Genomic DNA, 18,528 nt, shown 5'->3' on the forward strand with positions numbered 1-18,528 from the left:
GCCCTGGGAAGAAAGATGTAAGTTTTCTCATATCAGTGGTCTCCACCTAGTCTTTCTATCCAGTATCAAGAGAGTACAAGAGGAATAATTTTACCAAAAGCATGGTTTTTAAGCTAACAGGAGGCGATCATAAAATAGCCAAGGATTTGATCAAGATTTAAAATAATGCTATACTTTTAGCTAGCACCTAGCTTTTCTTCCTGTTCTTCCAAACACAGAGAAATTTCTCTACAAAGCTTGCTAACTTTTCAGTTTTTTCTCTTTATATATTCGTATCTGGTTGCACATAGAAGACAGACAAAACTACAATGTAATTTAAAATAAATAAATTGCAACTTCACTAAGTCACCCAAACTTGGTGAAATACACAAATAGGAGAGGCTTGGAAGTTAGTGAAAGTCAGCTGATATGGCCAAATGGTAAAGAAAGGTTATTAGAAACAAGATGTCATTCCTCCAAAAGCTGAAGTCACACCCAAATGAAGGATCACAAACTTGAAAAATTAAATATGATAATGAAATTAGGCAGGCAAATTCTTTTGTTCTAAATCTCCCTGAAGACAGCCATTGGAGAAGAGTCCTGGCATGGCTAAATAATGGAACAAAAAACAGGGAATGCAGGAGAGATTTAATCAGTGGAGTTTCCCTGGGACCTGTTCTATTCAACATGTTTACGAGGGATGAGCACTGAGGTGGTCAGGTTTGCTTGTGCTACGAAGTTATTCAAGACACTAAGGAAAAGAGGAGACTGTGAAGAATTGCAGAAGAATGAAACTAAGTTATTGGACAATAAAATGGCAGATGAAATCCAGTGCGGATAGATGCAAAGTGCACAACAGGAAAAATAATTCTGGCTTCACATAGAAAATGAAGGTCTCTGAACTGACCATCACTGGTGTGAGGGCCAGTGTCATGAAAATATCAGCTCAGTGCCCAACTGCAGGCGAAAAAGCAAATCACTGTTAGGCATTTTTTGAAGAGGAATAGAAATCACCATTATTCCCCTACGTATATCTGTCATTTGTGCACACTTTGAATGGAGTACTGCCCACCTTCATCTGAAAACAAATAGATTGAAACTGCAAAACATACCGAGAAGGGCAAGTATGATCAGAGATAGGGAATGGTTTCCACCTGAGTTGAGTTTTCTGTGACAGAGAGTTACAAACTCACAATCGACATGTACAGACTGTTCATTGTTTCTTCCCACACATACATCAAGTCATGAAATGAAGACAGAAAGAACCAAAGAGCAGGAATTTTTCCTTTTGGCAGCTTCCTCCTTGCCAATAGATGCTGAACATACAATGGTGTTACCTGGGGAGACTGGAAAAGGAGATAACAAAAGGGATTCCTTCAGGGTTGCTAACTGGCAAACACAACAAGTTCAATAAGTATGCTTTCAACAGGTTTGAATTTAGCAACATTCAGGTCAATTTGATTATTGGTAACATAGTGGGAGTCTTTATTAAAGCTGTCCTATGTTGACAGAACCTGTTACATGACCAGCTAAAATAGGGCACATTAGAAACTGGCATATTTGAAGAGCATTGCAGTAAGATAAAACATTCACGTGTTCACAGTTACAGAGGAGGAGGTAATTAATATACGAATGAAATCAGGATTATACAGCTGAGTGCTCTGTCATTGAGACCTTACCCTACTATCATACTGAACAACATTTAATCTTTAGAAAGGCCATTTTTTTCTCTTTAGGTTGAATTCCAGAAGCTTGTAAATACATTGCATTTGTAAGCAACACTAAAATCTCAGTTAACAGCTTATAACTTATCTGTTAACCTTTAAGGAGAAGAAATCATCACTTTTGGTCACGTGACCATATATGTAGACTATAGAATGAACAAAAAGTATATGATACATTATTGCTAATCAAATCAAAGACTGCATGACACCATAAGCATTTCTCTCACTGACTTGATGTTTTATTTTCTTGTTTACAAATGGAATGTTATCTCTCTGAGGCAACTCTTAGCAAAACAATAGACTTGTCCACAACTAAAAAACCTCAGAGGTCCCATATCAGCAATAAGTGTACAAATTTTGTTCTTAACAGATTCAGTCCTCTCGGACAAGGGAATCTGATAGAAAAACCAAATTCTCTGGTAGGTAAGACAGACAGAGTCTGTTAACCTTTAGAATGTTTACACTGCCAGCCTTCCTCTTAGAAAGAACTTTTCCATCATGACATTTGTAATAACAACAATTTTTCAAAATTCTGCTACCCAAACCCCTGCTTCAGGAAGATTTCCACATTAAAATAAAGAGAAGAAAAATAGTAGAGATTCCTCTACTTTGTTATTGTTAATTTAATAATTGGTGGACATGTTCAAAACAATGTATGATACAGGTCAAGCTGATAACAGTTGATGGTACAAAGACCTCTATCAGGATAACTCATATGCTAAGTTATGGGGTAAACAACACGATTCAGGGATAGCTTTTAATTGTGAAAAAAACAAAAAAAGTCAAACCCATACACGGTATGAATAACTCACCTTACCATGCAAAATCATTATTAGTAACTTGGTAGCATTACTGTACCTATTTCCAGTAAGTGTAAGCAAGAAATTCTGAACATACTCATGGAAGCTAAAAATAAAACAGAATTGTATATGCACTGCTGAAGTAAACTGTTTACTAAATATCTATTATTATATTATAACACATAATATGACAAACTGCCAGTTTGGCTTACATTACTGTACTTTTAAACAATAATCAAGAGTTGGCAGAGAGCTAGATAAGTGCTCATTTATTGTATTTTTACAAATCCAAATAAATAAATGTATGGCAGGTTGTCCTAATCTAACTTCTCTCAGCTGATACTGGATTGCTCCTTTTTGTGCCATACATTTTTTGGCATATTTTCCAAGTCTAGACTTAAATGTCTGGAACAACCACAAACTGACTCTCACACTGATAATTTCTACTCCTTGTTCAAGGAAAAGTTTACAAGATCCTGAAGTGAGATGAAGGTGCAGTGTGAAGGGTCTATTGTGAATTATCTTTCGTATGGAAAAAATCTTGTAACTTAGCACTGGACATTGTGCAAAGTTACAATTCTGGATACTATTTAAATTACATGTTAGAGCGAGGAACAGGCCTTCTCGAGATTAAATTAATGGTGCAGTAAGTCAAATACATAACTATATTCATTTGCCTGCAATCTCTGATCAATACAAAAAAGTCACCTAATGTCACTTTGCATGCCACTGCTGCATTCTTTCCTATAAACCACTACGTTTTCTTGTGGTTTCTCCACACCCCACCACAATCATTATATAACTAAGGAATTTGGTTGTAGGAAAAGTGAATCAGGGTTACAGTAACATTACAGATTTTACATCAACCTTTTTGTTTCTTCAAGGCCTTGAGAAGTGATCAAATACATTTGTTACTACCTTCACCACATGTCACTACTGAATATGATGAATTGATCCATCAACTAGCACTTCTCAAATAACCAACCAAAGCGTAACCTTAATTTTGACAGGAGAAATCAACTATTAAAGTGTATAATATATAGAAATGCAAGATAGTAATTTATTTTTGGAATTAGAGAGTCATTTGAATACTTACTTTACAAAACTTTACACTGTTACAACAAATCTGCAAAAGCCTTAAGAATGAAGAACTAAAAGTCAAATTCTGTGTTTATTATGACGAGCGTTATGTTTTGACGCAGTACTTCACTTTTTGTAATTTAATTATTTTATTTATGCAAATACGGCCCCAAATGCTATTGCACTCAAGAAGTTAAACACTTGACATTTTTACTCCTTAAAAAGCAACATTTGGTGACGTCTAGATATGTTTATTAATTAGTGATTATTAACACCCAGTAAACAACATCATGTCTTGTAAAACACAATCTTCCTTCACAGCGTGAGGCTGAAATCTATTATTCACTGATTCCATATGCTGAAATACACTCAAATGATCACAAATGACCTTAAGCATTAGATAAATGTAAATGAGGACAGGGTAGAAAATGTGCTTTTGATTGATATCTAAAAGACCAGGTTTGAAGTCTTGACAAGGGATGAAATCTGAAATCTCATACAAAGTAGATGGCAATTGGAAATCTACAGAATCTCAGCTTCTGGATGGACAGACCACACGACCTCTCCTCAGCAGGGATGAGGGGCTGAGGCTGCTCACAGGAAACGTTCAGCACATGGAACCTGAAAGATCATTTCTGGGGCCCACATGGCCTTTGTCTGCTTGGCAGGCACTTATTCGGATGCACAGATAGAGCTCTAAGTTACATGCACGTACACCCTAATGAAAGCAGAATTTTTCTAACCATAAGTGCTCACTTAAAAGAACTTCTTTAGACAGAACGGACACATAAGCATAGGCATAAATGATGTGAACGATAGCCATTAAAATTGTATGGGTTTAACCCTCTATGTTAATAAGGTTATTCTGCTGTAACAGCTTGCCTTTCTCAGCCCTTTTTCAGCTTTACTTTTGTTACTTTGAGGAGGACTGAGAGCTCTTTTGGAATGAGAATCACCAAAAAAAGAAGATTTAGAGAGACAAATAACAGTGCACTATTTGCTCTTGGGTAGCTGTCACTAAGCACATTCTAATTCTTAACCCAATGCCACGGATGTGAAGTACTTTACAATTTACTTTTAAAATACGACAAGAGATGAACACACTTCCAAATTTTCAGCTACCTCCAGTCCCTATTGTACCCGGAGATGCCTCAATGAAGTAGTTAAAGAGCTAACCTCAGTGGCCACCACCTATTACAGGATGGGTCAGGAAGGGCTCTGGAGATCATGTGAAACCAAATTTTCTGAAGCTCTACAATGTCCACCTTCCAGCCCACGCATTTGGGGCTAATTTGGAGACAGCAGAGCTGGTGCACTATGAGAAAAATGCTGGGTGCACCCTGGACCTCAGGACATCGTCAATGAGAAACGGGGCCCAGCACACTGTCTGTCCTTGCCGTGACAACATGACACTGGCTGCACAGACACGATGACCAAAAAACCTCCCATGGATGCTTCAACAACATCTGCCTCAGGGGAAAATGGGAGTTGTTGGCACTCTGAAGTCTCAGAGCTATCTAAAATGAAACCTGCCAGTGATTTAGGTACTTTCATTCCAAGCCTCATATTCGGTACAACGGGTAACACTGACTCTGAAGTAGCCAAATTTCAGCCATGCACCAAACCACAGCTTGAATAGACACAGCGTGTGTTAAAAAAAATAAAAAGGAAAAAGAGGTTATGTCACCAAGATTAATCATACCGTATTTGTTATATTAAAAAGCAAATTTTTTTTTTTGTACTAAATTTCTGCCTTGCATCACTTACCTACTTATATTGTATGTACATCTGTGTCAGCATCAATAATATAGGCCACACTTTCACACTTTAGAATGCATTTCACATATACATTAAGTATACAGTTACATGCAAGAACCTGTAAAAGAGTTTAGTAGAATCTTACCAGCTTGATACTTTCTGAGCCTTAAATACGCCTGCATTTTGGTTTCTCGTGATGATCTCACTTACATCTGTAGCATATTTGTTAAGAATTCTCTATAAAACTAGAGCAGTAATAAAAATAATTTTAAAATTACATTTTTTTCCATTGTTAATACCTTCATAATGTCTTTTATCTGTTTGGTCATCTTTAATTTGTGCTAATAGTCTTTTCAGAAACATAGATTTTACATTGCTACTCCAGCACATCAAACATAGATCTATGCAGCAACTTGCTCTTGCTGCCACCCTCTACTGACTGTGGAGGCCCCACTGACATTTTGTGAAGCCAAAAACTAGAAATGGATTGACAGAAAACTGGTTTAAGCAAATTTCTGTAGTTTCGACATGTCTTTTAAATCTCTTCCACAATACACTATGAGAAATATTAATAGTAATGAATGGTCTATGCCTGTGAAGCAAAAGGAAGGTGTTTTAAAGTAGAGCCAGAAGTAACATGGTTATAAATTAGCTACACTGCACTTAAATTCTATAACTGAGGAAAACCATTAATAATTGTTGTAAACATGTTAACACTAGCTTTTTTAAATAATTTATAAGCCCATGTCTTCAGGCATTCAGTCTGAACATGACCTTTCTAACCTAAATTTCCCAGGACTGTTGAAAGATCCATACACTATATTTTAATGGCCATTATAGTGCACTGCAACAATGTTTTGTATTATTGATGTTTTCAGACAGTAGTTCAAGTCACTAGCACATGGTGTGAAACAGAGCTAAGGCAGAAGGTACACAGACTCTCTGAAACAGGAGACAATTTTCACTAGAAATGAACCTTATCCTTGGATTTTGACATGTTGAACCAAGTAGAGACGCTTCCAGTGTTCTGGGGGAAAAGAATTTGATGTTCATGACTGACTATGCCATAGATATTACCTAAGTTAGAAAGTTTGTATCTGAATGCAAATAATCCAAAATTACAAAGGGGGGTGAATCTGACAACTTCGCCTATGTATACCTTAATTATTCACTTGAAATATCTGTATTTTTAAAAATACTTTATTTAAATGATACTGAATGAACTTAGACAGAACACACTAAACCAACAAGAAAGTTTTGAACAAAGCTGCAAAAGGAATAACACGTCTTTATTTTATTGATTTTCCAATATAAATGATCTGTTAAATCAATTAAAACCTGCCCATGATAAGCAAAAGGACTGAGTTAGAGTGGAGTCTTTTAAATGGACTTGTAACTCAAATCATAATATCCTTTTAAAAACCTCCATAAACCTCGTGCATAAGATCATTGGTTAATATAAAATATAGCGCTATGCTTCAGAGTGAAATGGTTAAAATCACAACGATTTGAAATTAACATATTCATAAATTGTTTTAACTTGTAACATTTCAATAACATATCCTAATATAGATATTGAAAGCATACATAGTGAATACTTCACGTGGCAGTATGAAATGGAGAATAATACGCAGAATGTCAAAAATTAAAAGAAAAATCAAATCCTCAAAAGCTTGAGACTTCGCAAAGCAAAGCTGTTAGTTACGCTCACTGAACAGCGATAACAACAACAAAAACAACAATAATTATGATGATGATGATAATACAAAGGCAGATTCTCAGATGCAATGCACTATTGCCAGGTCGATTTTCAATTACATTTCACTGATGTATTCATTTGTTTCTTAATGTGCTCATCTTGCCCATTAAGAATAATTAGCAGGCTTGCTTGGTGATTTCCTGGCTTCTGACAGTGATTTTTTTTCTTTTTTTTTTTTTTTTTTTTGTTGACAACCACTTCTACTTTTTGGAAAGTAATTTTTGGATATTAGTGTATGACTGGCATGTAATTTAAGCTTCCTAAGAAATTTAAAGGGAAGATGTAAACAGTAATTTTTAAACAAGATTATTTTAATCTATAATACCTACATAAAAGCCTAATACTAGGCATTAACTATTCCTGAAGAGCAAAAACTAGAAAAGAAAACAGTATTTTATCCCACATTAATTCGGTATGCTAAACAATTAAAAAATACCACCAGCAATAATAAAAATTAGCAGAAATACATAATTCGTAGTCTGTGTCACTTGGTGCCAAATACTGTTTCCTGTTACACTAAAAATTCTTACTGATTTCAGTGAGTCTGGTGTGCCTGAAACAGACCTAAATTTAGCCTAACCTTCTATTATAGCTAGTCACTATTGAAAAGAATGCAAAAGAAAATTACCATACGACAGATCATAGAATTACTACTGAAGACCAAAAAACACATGAAATGCAACATAAATTTTCTTACGTGCACTTTCAAGACTACATTCTACCTACACTGTAAAGTTCTTAGTCTGCTGCACTTTGGCACCCTGCTAATATTAAGCCCATTGTAAAATCCGACACAATAAAAGCACTTTGAATGCTGGGCCTTCAGAGCACCAAATGTTAAAAAAGAAAAATAAATTCCTGTTAGAGCTTTCCACCAATCGCTTCCCTGAAAGGGATTCACTGAGTGAATACAGATGAAGACTTCTTGTAAGACTTTTGGAAAGAAAAGATATTTCTAAAACATGTTGTGAAAAACTAAGGTGTGCTAATTAGATTATATTAACAGTATCTTCTTCAGGAATAAAAGCACTTTAATTTGTTTAATTCCAAAGATTGCGTGAATACTTCTAGCATTTGCCAATTTTCCTTGCTATAGCAGACTTCTAAATCTCAAAAAAGTTCAGGTATGTTTACAGAATCTGCTACGCAGGATATTTGCTGACTTGATGATTACTGGGCTCACCTGAAGCTTTCTGTGGGTAAAATGACCTTTTGTTAAATACTTATGCTTCCATAAAACATCCGTTTGTTTTGTTAGGCTAGTTTTGAAACACTTTTTTTTCTCCCACATTTTTATCTTCATAATGACATAAAGGAATGATTGGAAGAGGCGATGCTGGTTAAAATACACAGAATAATGAATAATTCCTCCTCAAGATATAAGGACATCAAACCAGAATTTAATAAAATAAGTATCCCTGAAACGCAATGGAGAACTTGCATTTTCAAAAGCGGGGCTTTTATAAGGCTTTCTTCAAGTTTTAAAAGATACCATCTAGAGCAGGCTGGTTTTTTTTCCATGAAACTGTTAAATTGTTGTAAGCAACTATAGTTACCTCAGTTACCCCTGAGAAAGTCTTTTTAAAGGCAGTAGCTAATATTTCTGCACTGCAGTGTCCCCTGTTCTAACAGCCATCAGCAACTGCAATTTTTGTAAACCACAAATTAGTTTAACTTATTCTTTTTCACTATGTTAGTTACTCATTATGTTAGCTCTCAGACACATACAGAACTCCAATCTAAATAATTCTGATGAAGCAGTGGCCAAAACCTGAAAAAAACTAGTCTGCCTTGGATGCAAATGGAAAGATTACCAGGGAACAAAAGCAAACAGATATCTTCCTTTTTTTTCCCCTCTCAGTTTCTAAGGGCTATTAGTATTCACTGTATATATCTGTTCTTGTTCTGTGCTGATATTTAACGTGGCCACAAATTATGCTCACTCATTCTCTCGCTTAGTCAAAGTCCAGTTCAATTTTCTAAACTATGTGTTCATATTAGAAGGGCATAATAGCAATTTATTCTAATATAAGAAATATAATAAAATACTTTCTACAAGAGACAGAGGAGTTTTGCAATCTTACATCAAGAGAAATAATGATAAATTGATAATCGATTAAGCACACTAAAGGGGTAATTTGCAGGCAGTTATAACTTAGCAGCAACAATGAAACCATGCATTTCAATATACACTGGAAAAGCTACGACAATATACAAATACTGGTTATGTTTTAAGAGGCTACTATCTGAAAGTAAAAAAAAGAAAAACTAATCTAATTCTTCTGCAAAAGGAATATGTGAAGGGGAGCTCATGATTTGATTCAGTGCTACATCTCCTGTAACGTGCAGCACACACATACGGAATCTTTCAGCTCTCAACCATAAGACAAATATTTACTACTGTACTTGCTCTATACCAACACGTACATTTTTAATTAAAGAAGAAAATGCGGCATTTATTGTGGGGGGAGCTGTAGCTCTGTTCAAGATAATCTACATCTATTTTTTAATTACTTATGTGGGGACTTTTTCTTAATATACCCCATGCTGTCTGTCTTTATATCGATTGTTACTCAGCCGGTAAAAAGGAACGAGCACAACAAACGAGTTTTCTATCTGAATAAGGATACTTTTGATGGCCTTTTCATTTCCATCAGTTAACAGAACTTCTTTGACATCTGCAGAAATAGCAACCTGAAAAAAAAGAGCACAGCAAACAATGAGCAAATATGCTTGTCTGTGTGGAAGTGAAGACAGGAGTGACAAGCCTTCAGTATCATGCTTCCTCACCTATTTCTCTGTAACAATCTTCAATCTTTTTTCATTTTATGTCTGCATTATTTTAATCATTCAATCAAATCAGTCAATACTTTTATCATTCCATTTGCGGGAGCCTCTATCTTGCTATCATTCTGTTCCGTAATTGCATTGTGACAGCGGATGATGGTATTCTGAGAGGCTTTCATTTGCGGGCTTCTGTTTATCTAGTAGAGCCATCATACAAGGCTGTCACTCTGCCTTTCAGCTTGCTTCTGTCTGACTGCCTGATGCCCTTCATATAACTTTGCATTGCAGGCAGATGGCTTTGTAAGGGTAATTTTTTTGTGAGCTTTGACATGCTCGCACATTGGGCTGTAACCTCGACACATTGTATAAGAGCGACAGGTTTGTCAAATGCCAATCAGTGTAACAATATGCTTTTATTTGTAGAGACATAAAAACTTGTCTAATGCACTGCACTGCTACATAATATCTCCTGAATACATGACTCAGAACCCAGAGAATGGTGAACGACTCTCCTGAATGGCCAATCTAATTCAAAAGAATCTAATTACCGAGAGCTCTGGATCATGTTTGTTGGTGTAATAATGCAGGCAAAACATTAGCAGCTATATCATGGTGCTCCAACTGTGATTCGCCAGGCTATTCCTGTATCTTAGCAAATGGGACTATAATCTGAAAAAAAAAAAAGCTTCGGCTACGGCAATGAAAGACAGACCGTACGTGGCCTGGAATGTCACAACAAGAGATATTGACTACACGGAGGTAAAATGTTTCTGCTCATCGAGGCAACCATAAAATCAATATGATACGAAAGCAAGTCAATCTAGAAGGTCTCTCAAGACTCTGCAGCTTGACCGCAGCTGAGGCTGTTGACAGTTCTCTGACCCAGCAGTTGGAGGCACTGGAACATTTTTCCTTTTGTTTCTTCCTTTGAATGGGATTGGAATTGAGAAAAGACCTACCATGAGCCCAGCCAAGCATGTCATGCCACCCCCTAGCTCACACACAGCAAGGTCCCTGAAAGAGAGAAAGGAAATGGTAGAACCCATACAAATTAGATTGAAAATGGTCAGAGAGACATATATGTTACAAGAACAAATTGCCATCTGCAGTAAGAACGGAGCTACCAGGAAGTTGTAGAGACATGACTAGGCTACCTCATGTCGTTTTGCGTTTTAAAAATAATTATGAAATAGAAAAGTCACAAAGCAGGCAAATCAGTGGGGGTTCCCTCATTAGTGTTCAGTGCAACATTACCACCGCTGAGCTGAAAAATCTGAGAAGGTTCCCTTTTTTCCCTTGTCAATGGCTCTGTCTTTTAGAACTAAACTAGCTAGAGTAGCGAAAGATAATTGTTAGGAAAGGATAACAATGTTAATCCACATTCATTCTTGCAAAAACAGTTAGAGAAGTAAATGGGGAAATTAATATTATTTATATATCTCTCCATACAGTTATGCCTAACAGACGCCTTATATTAAAAAGAGAGAAGTTTTAAAACAAGCCATATACCGCAAAACAATTACACATGAAGAAATCCGATCCTTCAATTAGCACTTAAAACTGCAAGTGACCTACAAACAATACTGTTATGAACAACGATGGGAACAGCAACAGTTAAGCCTCAGAAAACTAAACGAAGTTGGTGTCAAGAGCCTAATCTGAGCCCGAGCAGAGGGTTGAATACATGGTCTAAAAGGCTGCTTTTAACTTGGACCATACCGCGCTGTTATTAAGGCGTGCATGTGAAATATAATTTGGCGCAGATAGCGTGCTGGGTGGGAGCTTGCAGGGCAACCACAAAGAAAGTCCTCCAGAGGCAAGGCCTGCCCGGGCGGGAGGAGGGGAGGGAGGGAGGGAGGGAGGGTGCTGACCCTGCGCCCAAACCGCTCCGAGCAGCAGCCAGAGCCGCGGTTTACGAACACGCTGCTTTATAGCTAAATCTACGGCAACTCTTACAGCTGGCAGAAACCTTCCCATTGAGACATTTTCGACAGGCAGAAAATGGAATTTCAGCTAAACAGATTTGTGTGTGTGTGTGTACCTTTTCTTCTCTCCTAAAACACCAACATTTGAATATCTGGTTTTATGTGAAAGTATTACCTCCCTGCTCACTCGACATTGATATTTAGGAAGAGCATCTATCGTGCCATACCAGGATCAGCATACATATGCTGATATTTTGTTCACTGAGGCCACTGCACTAGGCTGTATGACCATATACTAATGTTCCCTGTCTGGATGGGATAGATTTATTTTTCTCAGCCTCCACAAATTTTATTTGCAAAAAGTTCAGTTGTCCTGTTTAACGGAGATTAGACAGAGGACGGACATACTTCACAGGAACAAGCTGTACATAAACCTAAGGAGAATATAAAACAGATGTGGGAAATTTGCAGTTTGTGGTTTAAATAGAATAATTATTTTTTTTGCCCACAGAAGTTTTAATTTTTCTAAACCACACATGTCATATATATTAAAAGTATAATCATACGGTCATATATAAGATTTACAAAGAACTTAATCCTTCATTATAGTGATGCTTATTGAAATAAACACAGAAAGTATCTAGTGTGGGGTTTTTAAAGCATTTTGAACTAAATGTGCATGTACATAATATACAAGCATATCCATACACACATATACACATACATATTTATGCATACGATTTATTTCAGTGCAAAGTTCCTTTATTAGCAAATTTTTAAAATCCTACCCACCTCTTAGGCAATGTTTAGTGACATTTATCACTGAGAATGAAAATAAGGAACTCTACTCTGAGTGTACTGTTGAGAGGGCATCATCCTGAGAAATCAGGGTATGAAACCGCCCGTGTCCTCCACAAAAGTCTGACTGAGAGCTGCCGCCCAGTATACAGGCTTGAAACCCAGACTAGGAAAACACCCTTTCAGTGGGCAGCACTGGGAGGTTTGCTGTGAGGAGCCTCTGAGCACCAGTAGAATGTATAAGCCGCGGTGTGGGGCTGGCAGGCAAAGCACACCAGGGACACCAGTACAGCAGCAGAAGTCAGTGCCCAGCTACGCTCAGAGGAAGGAGCAGCAACTCCCAGACTAGGTGTGTTAGCTGCCTCTAATGGGGTGGGCTTCATTCAGGGGGTGGCCAGAGCAGAAATGAGGTTTTACGACCCAGGGCACGCTTTGGAGTCAGGTCTTTGATTTCAGACTGGAGTGCGAGCGAGCTGCAGGAATCAACTCACAGCTGATACATTTTCAGCTTTGGTACAGGGGGCAGGGACTTACAGCTTTGTCTCCCCTATTTTACCAACAACATATGTACACAGACTGAGGGATTTTGTGTACTCCAAGCTGGTTTACTTGGTATTAGCCTTGCACCCTCGGTCAGGACGCAATTTATACCTGCAAATGCATTGTTACAATGGTTTTTCCTGCACCCCATTCATTCTCTTGACAATGAAACTTCAAGGATTCCCAAGTGCAAGGCTCTGTATACTCAAGGGGAGAGTGAGAGGATGCAGGATGAATTTTATTTTTAGGTGCTCCTTTTGGACCCTCGATAACTGTCTTCTGTAAGTTTAGAAAATGTGAAAAAAACCCTCAAAAAACAAATAAAAGTGCAGGAATACTCAAAATTATTTCATAACACAAGTACAGTTGCAAGCTCCTCCATTGCCATATGCAGTGTTTATTATTTACTTTATCAGGTAATACTTTGCTTGCTTTTGCAACAGATGTCAGTTTAAAGAATGTCTCTTATTTTTCCTGACCTTCACAATCAGTACTGATCGATTGGAGCTTCACTTTTGTTTCCCAAAAATCAAAGTGAAATAAAACGCCTTGAGTGGAAATCAAAAGTCTTTGACATATAGCAGAAACCTTGCTGTGCAATATTAGTACCCAAAGGCAGCTCAGAATTCTTTGTTAAGAACAACATGCTTTCACCTTGAACATTTTAAATTTAATCTGAAGACTTAAATCATAGCAATCTTTACCATGCAGATACAATAAAACTAACAGATTGGAATTTATCTTTTTATGTTTAACTCTTTACCTGAATATTTCATTGTGCTTTAGGCAGTAGTAAGCCAGCACTTCTTCAGATGGCCAGAGACCTAGAAAACAAAGATATTTGCTTTCTTAGAACAGATATTTTTTTGTCTAAACCAATATTTTTACACATATTACCATTTGCAGACCTCTGCTAGCTGTTTCATTTCCTAAATTTGTCACAATACCATGGAATAAACAAATAAGACCTTTAATGGAAGACTTCTGATTTAAGCATTGGAAATCCGTATTTCATAGATTTCATCCTGGCTAATGACCAGAAATTTACTTTAAAGATGCACACATAAACATATGCATATATCTACATATATACATACAATTGTCCAGACTTAAAAATTATATAAAATCTAATTCTATGAAACTTCTGATATCTAAGCATTCACACGAATATCAAATTATGTTTGTGATGTTTGGGTGAGGCCCACCTTGCCTTTCAGCCTCTTTCTAACAGTGGACAGGTGCCACTTCCTTCCTCATTACCTGTCCTCTACAGTCATTTAATTTCTTCCCGGTTTCTTTTTATTTAGCTCCTTTTCTCTTAGGTTTATTTAGGTCAGACATGTGTCTGACTGTAAGAGACACCGACGAGCAACAGATGCTAAGGACAAGTACAGGACTAGGGCAACAATGCAGCATCGTTTCAAGTTGTGGCTCAAGAAGTTCTTGAGGAGAAGAGGAGATACAAGTGTTAAGTTCTGTTTGTCACCGAAGGATTTTTCTAGTTGTTCTGTGGACTGCAGTAAAATTTCCATAGCTGCAACGTCCTGTGGCAGGAGGCGCCACAGTTTTACTGTGCTGTACAATGAAATATATCCTCTCTCTTGTTCTGTAGTTGACTCCCTGTCATTTTCATTTGAGGCCCTATAGTCCTTGCATGGGAACAGACAGGAGCAATCACATGTTTTTAGAACCACAGAATCATAGAATAGTTTGGGGTGGAATGGACCTTCAAAGGTCATCTAGTCCAACCCCCTGCCATGAGCACCTTCAACTAGATCAGGTTGCTCAGAGCCCTGTCCAACCTGGCCTTGAATGTCTCCAGGGATGCGGCATCTATCACCTCTCTGGGCAACCTGTGCCAGTGTTTCACCACCCTCACTGTAAGAATTTCTTCACCTTAATCTGTATTATTCATGACATTCTATGCTTTCATCATAAAACTTACACTGGTCATCGTCAACCTTGGCAATACTTGGAGGCATCCATGCAAATTTAGCGCTTGAACACCACTCACTCATGAAGCTCGCTGTTTCGTCACAGCAGCTTCCCACCTCACTGGAACACCAAATGAAGCACCGTGGCCCGTGGAGAGGGCAGGACAGATCCTGCGTGCCCTCCTGCAGGCACCAGCCTCCAGTGCTGGAGGGAGCCTGGCGAAAACACACTCAGGCACCTGAGTTAGGTTCCCAAAGTTAAGGGAAGATGAATCAAAGGTACATGCGGCCAAATTACGGTTGTATTTGTTTTCCATCTGTCATTGCTTAGCAATATAAAAACATGCTTACATGTCTACCCACAGGTCAAAACCAGGGATAGCTTCCCCCTCACAATGCACAGCATTATGAATTAATCTGACAGAAACTTAATATTACAAACTATAAACAGTTCAATGGTTTCAGGAAACCTAAAACTAGACATGTGGGAGCATCCTTTAGAAATTTCTAGACAGGTACTCTGAATCCCTTGCAGCTTATTATGCATGTGCATCCTTTAGACCATTTTTTATAATTTTTTATTCCCAAGGCTTTAAAAATGTCACATGTTTAATAGAAGGAGAAGTTTGTGAGAAAAACTGCCTTCCTTTTGAATCAGCTGGAGCCTGATTGTAACGATCAAATACGTAATTCTTCCTGTCCACCCATTAAGTTTTCTGAGTTACCCTTACTCATAGTGATAAACAATGAAAATTTACGAATGTGTTGCCTGCATGCAGATCAAGCAAAAGCCTAGATGGGATTTCCCCAAAACTTTGCATATAAGTTTTGTATGACGAAGAATGTAAAGATTTAAAAAAAAAAAATAGTGCGATGATTCATACGTATGGCAATATTGGTATTTGTCCTGTTTATGACAGTTTAGCCTGATTAGGTGTTTGCACATGTGCTATTTTGCTTAGACTTGCTAAGGGTTAAAATAAAATATTCACACACGACTACACATTCTGCAATGAAACATACACTAAGAATCATACAGGATTTTCCATCTCCCTTTTTAAGCATTTCAATGCTTTTGAGCATTGAAATAGGCTAAAATGACAGATTTTTGCAATAAATATAATAACTGTTTAAATATTTTAGTATATAATATAAAGAATGTTTCAGTTTGCAGTGACTGGTGTATACTCAAGCAATAAAAGTGCTTTTTTTAATATTTAGTGAAGACACGGCTAATTTAATACCATTTATAATACTTATATATCACGTTACAAGAAAACTTCACACCCACAAACACAAAAACCCTAAACCCTTTTGTAGCAAACTTTTAGCCTGAGTGAGTTTTAAAAATACTTGTCAGTTGTAGGAAAATCCTTCAACATCTGAGTTTTCAGTACCCTCAGCCAAATGTCTCTCACTTTTCTACGGTTATTATTGAAAAGGCACTTTGAATGGTGTCACTAAATCTTTCATGAGGGGTCACCGTTCTTTCCCCTGCTACCATTACAGTGTTGATATCGGCTGAAACTGCAGGTGTATCAGATAGCTCTGTGCTGAGAGGAGGGTAAAGCACCTTTAGAAGGACAATGCTCTTCTGCAGGCAGATGCTAGTGATGCACATGACTCTCCTCCCCGCTCCTGTCCCCCATTGGGAAGGAAATATCACCTCAGCAATGATATAAGTGGCCGGCAGCTAAAGAAGCAGGAGTCAGGAGGTCTTTGGCGAACACAGGGCTCAAGTGTGGAAGCACATGGTGCTTCCAGATAAGCCAAGGAGCCAAAATACCAACGTTAATTTCAGTAAAAGGAAAAGCTTCTCGTGCCTGAACAGGTAGGTAAGCCTCTTTACCTTCAAAACAAGGATAAGCTTAAAGACCCATGCGAAGGAGGTTGCATTCTGCCTTCTTCCCCTTCACTCTGACCTACATCCACCAACACAATGACCTACATTTCGAAGTTGCAAGTATAAGATAGTTCTGCTTCTGTTAGAAAACATACAGCTGTAATGCAGAAATGCAGCAGTTCCTATGAGTTAACAACTACCACTAGGTTGTGAAAAGTGTAATTTATTTCCTGCAAACACATCCATATGGATATGGATTAAGTTTCCTGTGAACACACTTAAAATAATTATTTCGTATTTAAAAGAAAATAATTCTCAGAATTTGATTATAAATACATAACATTGGATGGGTACCTATTTGCATGTGCAATTACTTACAGACGATAGTCAATTATTTACACATGTATAGGCAAAAGACTATCAAAAGGCCACCAAATGGTGCTTATATTTAAAAGGCTATAAATATACTGCAAGTCCTAGACAGAGAGGCTAAAAATCTCACTGGACATGGAAACAGAGAGAAACGAAAGGTTTTTGCAAAAAGAAATATTTTATGACATACTGAAGGTTTTGAAACCGTTTATCAGCTTGATAACTACAATGTGAAAACATAGAGTAGTTGTGAGAAAAAAAACAGACTCTCAATTGAAATAAATAAAAAAATGAAGTTGTGTTAGTGTTTAAGAAGAGCCTCAAGGACTGCAATTTGGCATGTCTAAAGACATGGGAGGGAAACAGGGCTCACAGAATGACACCTGCCAGCATTTCAACTCTTGGCAGGTCTCCTTTCATCATTAGGACGAAGTAGGAGATCGCCTCCAAAGGTACGGTAACATCTCAATAAGACTCGCTACAGTATCACTGGTAGAAAAACACCATCACTAAATAGTAAGATGATGGGTGGATGACGGATGCTACATACGCAGACAAAAAATGTATTTAGACATTTTTACAGCACTTATCACCATATCATAAAATCTCACCACAGTAATGGAGTCTACCTCACAAGAACTTGATGACATAATGATTTTCTACTGTCTGAATTTTGCACATTGGGAACGACACTAGGAGACAGATTAAGTTACTTAGATGCACAGAATGAAATTCTGGGAAGGCCAAGAAAAAAACCCCCAACACCTTGAGGTATGATTTAACCAATGACATCCAAACTTTTCCTACAGAAGAACAAAACTAACAAAAATCTTGACAATGTTAAGAACACACACATTAAGTTGTTTTTATGACTCTGATAGTGCTTGCTAATGGAAAGTGTCAGGTTCTTCTGCAATAGCCACAGCACAACAGTTCTTTACAGCAACCTTCAGCTCACATGGAGTAAATGATTTGCAGACAGCCTTCTGAGGATGTTTTGTTTTAAACATCAGGTGGAGCAACACTAGTCAAAAGCAACACAAACCATTTATTTTTTCTGCATTGAATATAAAAATGCTGAATTCAGTATGAAATTACAGAAATTTTTCTTCCAGTAATAAATTATCCAGTATTAAAAAAAATGTATTCCCTGTGGCTTTTTATCACATATTTTAAAGACTGCTGTCATACATTTGGATAACATATTGAGATCTGATGTGAAGTTCTTA

At 37.3% G+C, this 18,528-nt stretch overlaps 1 protein-coding gene across 2 annotated transcripts in view; it reads right to left on the reverse strand.

Annotated features, from left to right (window-relative positions):
- CAMKMT (calmodulin-lysine N-methyltransferase) overlaps positions 1–18,528 on the reverse strand; it is a 215,803-nt gene that overhangs the window by 27,922 nt on the left and 169,353 nt on the right. For both annotated transcript variants that reach the window (XM_065058224.1, XM_065058225.1), the window contains exons 4-7: positions 13,914–13,974; positions 10,847–10,901; positions 9,731–9,794; positions 5,487–5,553 (exon numbers count right to left, since the gene is read on the reverse strand). In XM_065058224.1, the coding sequence (XP_064914296.1) occupies positions 5,487–5,553; positions 9,731–9,794; positions 10,847–10,901; positions 13,914–13,974 (247 nt within the window). The remainder of the gene's footprint in view (positions 1–5,486; positions 5,554–9,730; positions 9,795–10,846; positions 10,902–13,913; positions 13,975–18,528) is intronic.

The sequence above is a fragment of the Columba livia genome, chromosome 3 (genome assembly GCF_036013475.1).
Source record: "Columba livia isolate bColLiv1 breed racing homer chromosome 3, bColLiv1.pat.W.v2, whole genome shotgun sequence".
Lineage (NCBI taxonomy): Eukaryota > Metazoa > Chordata > Aves > Columbiformes > Columbidae > Columba > Columba livia.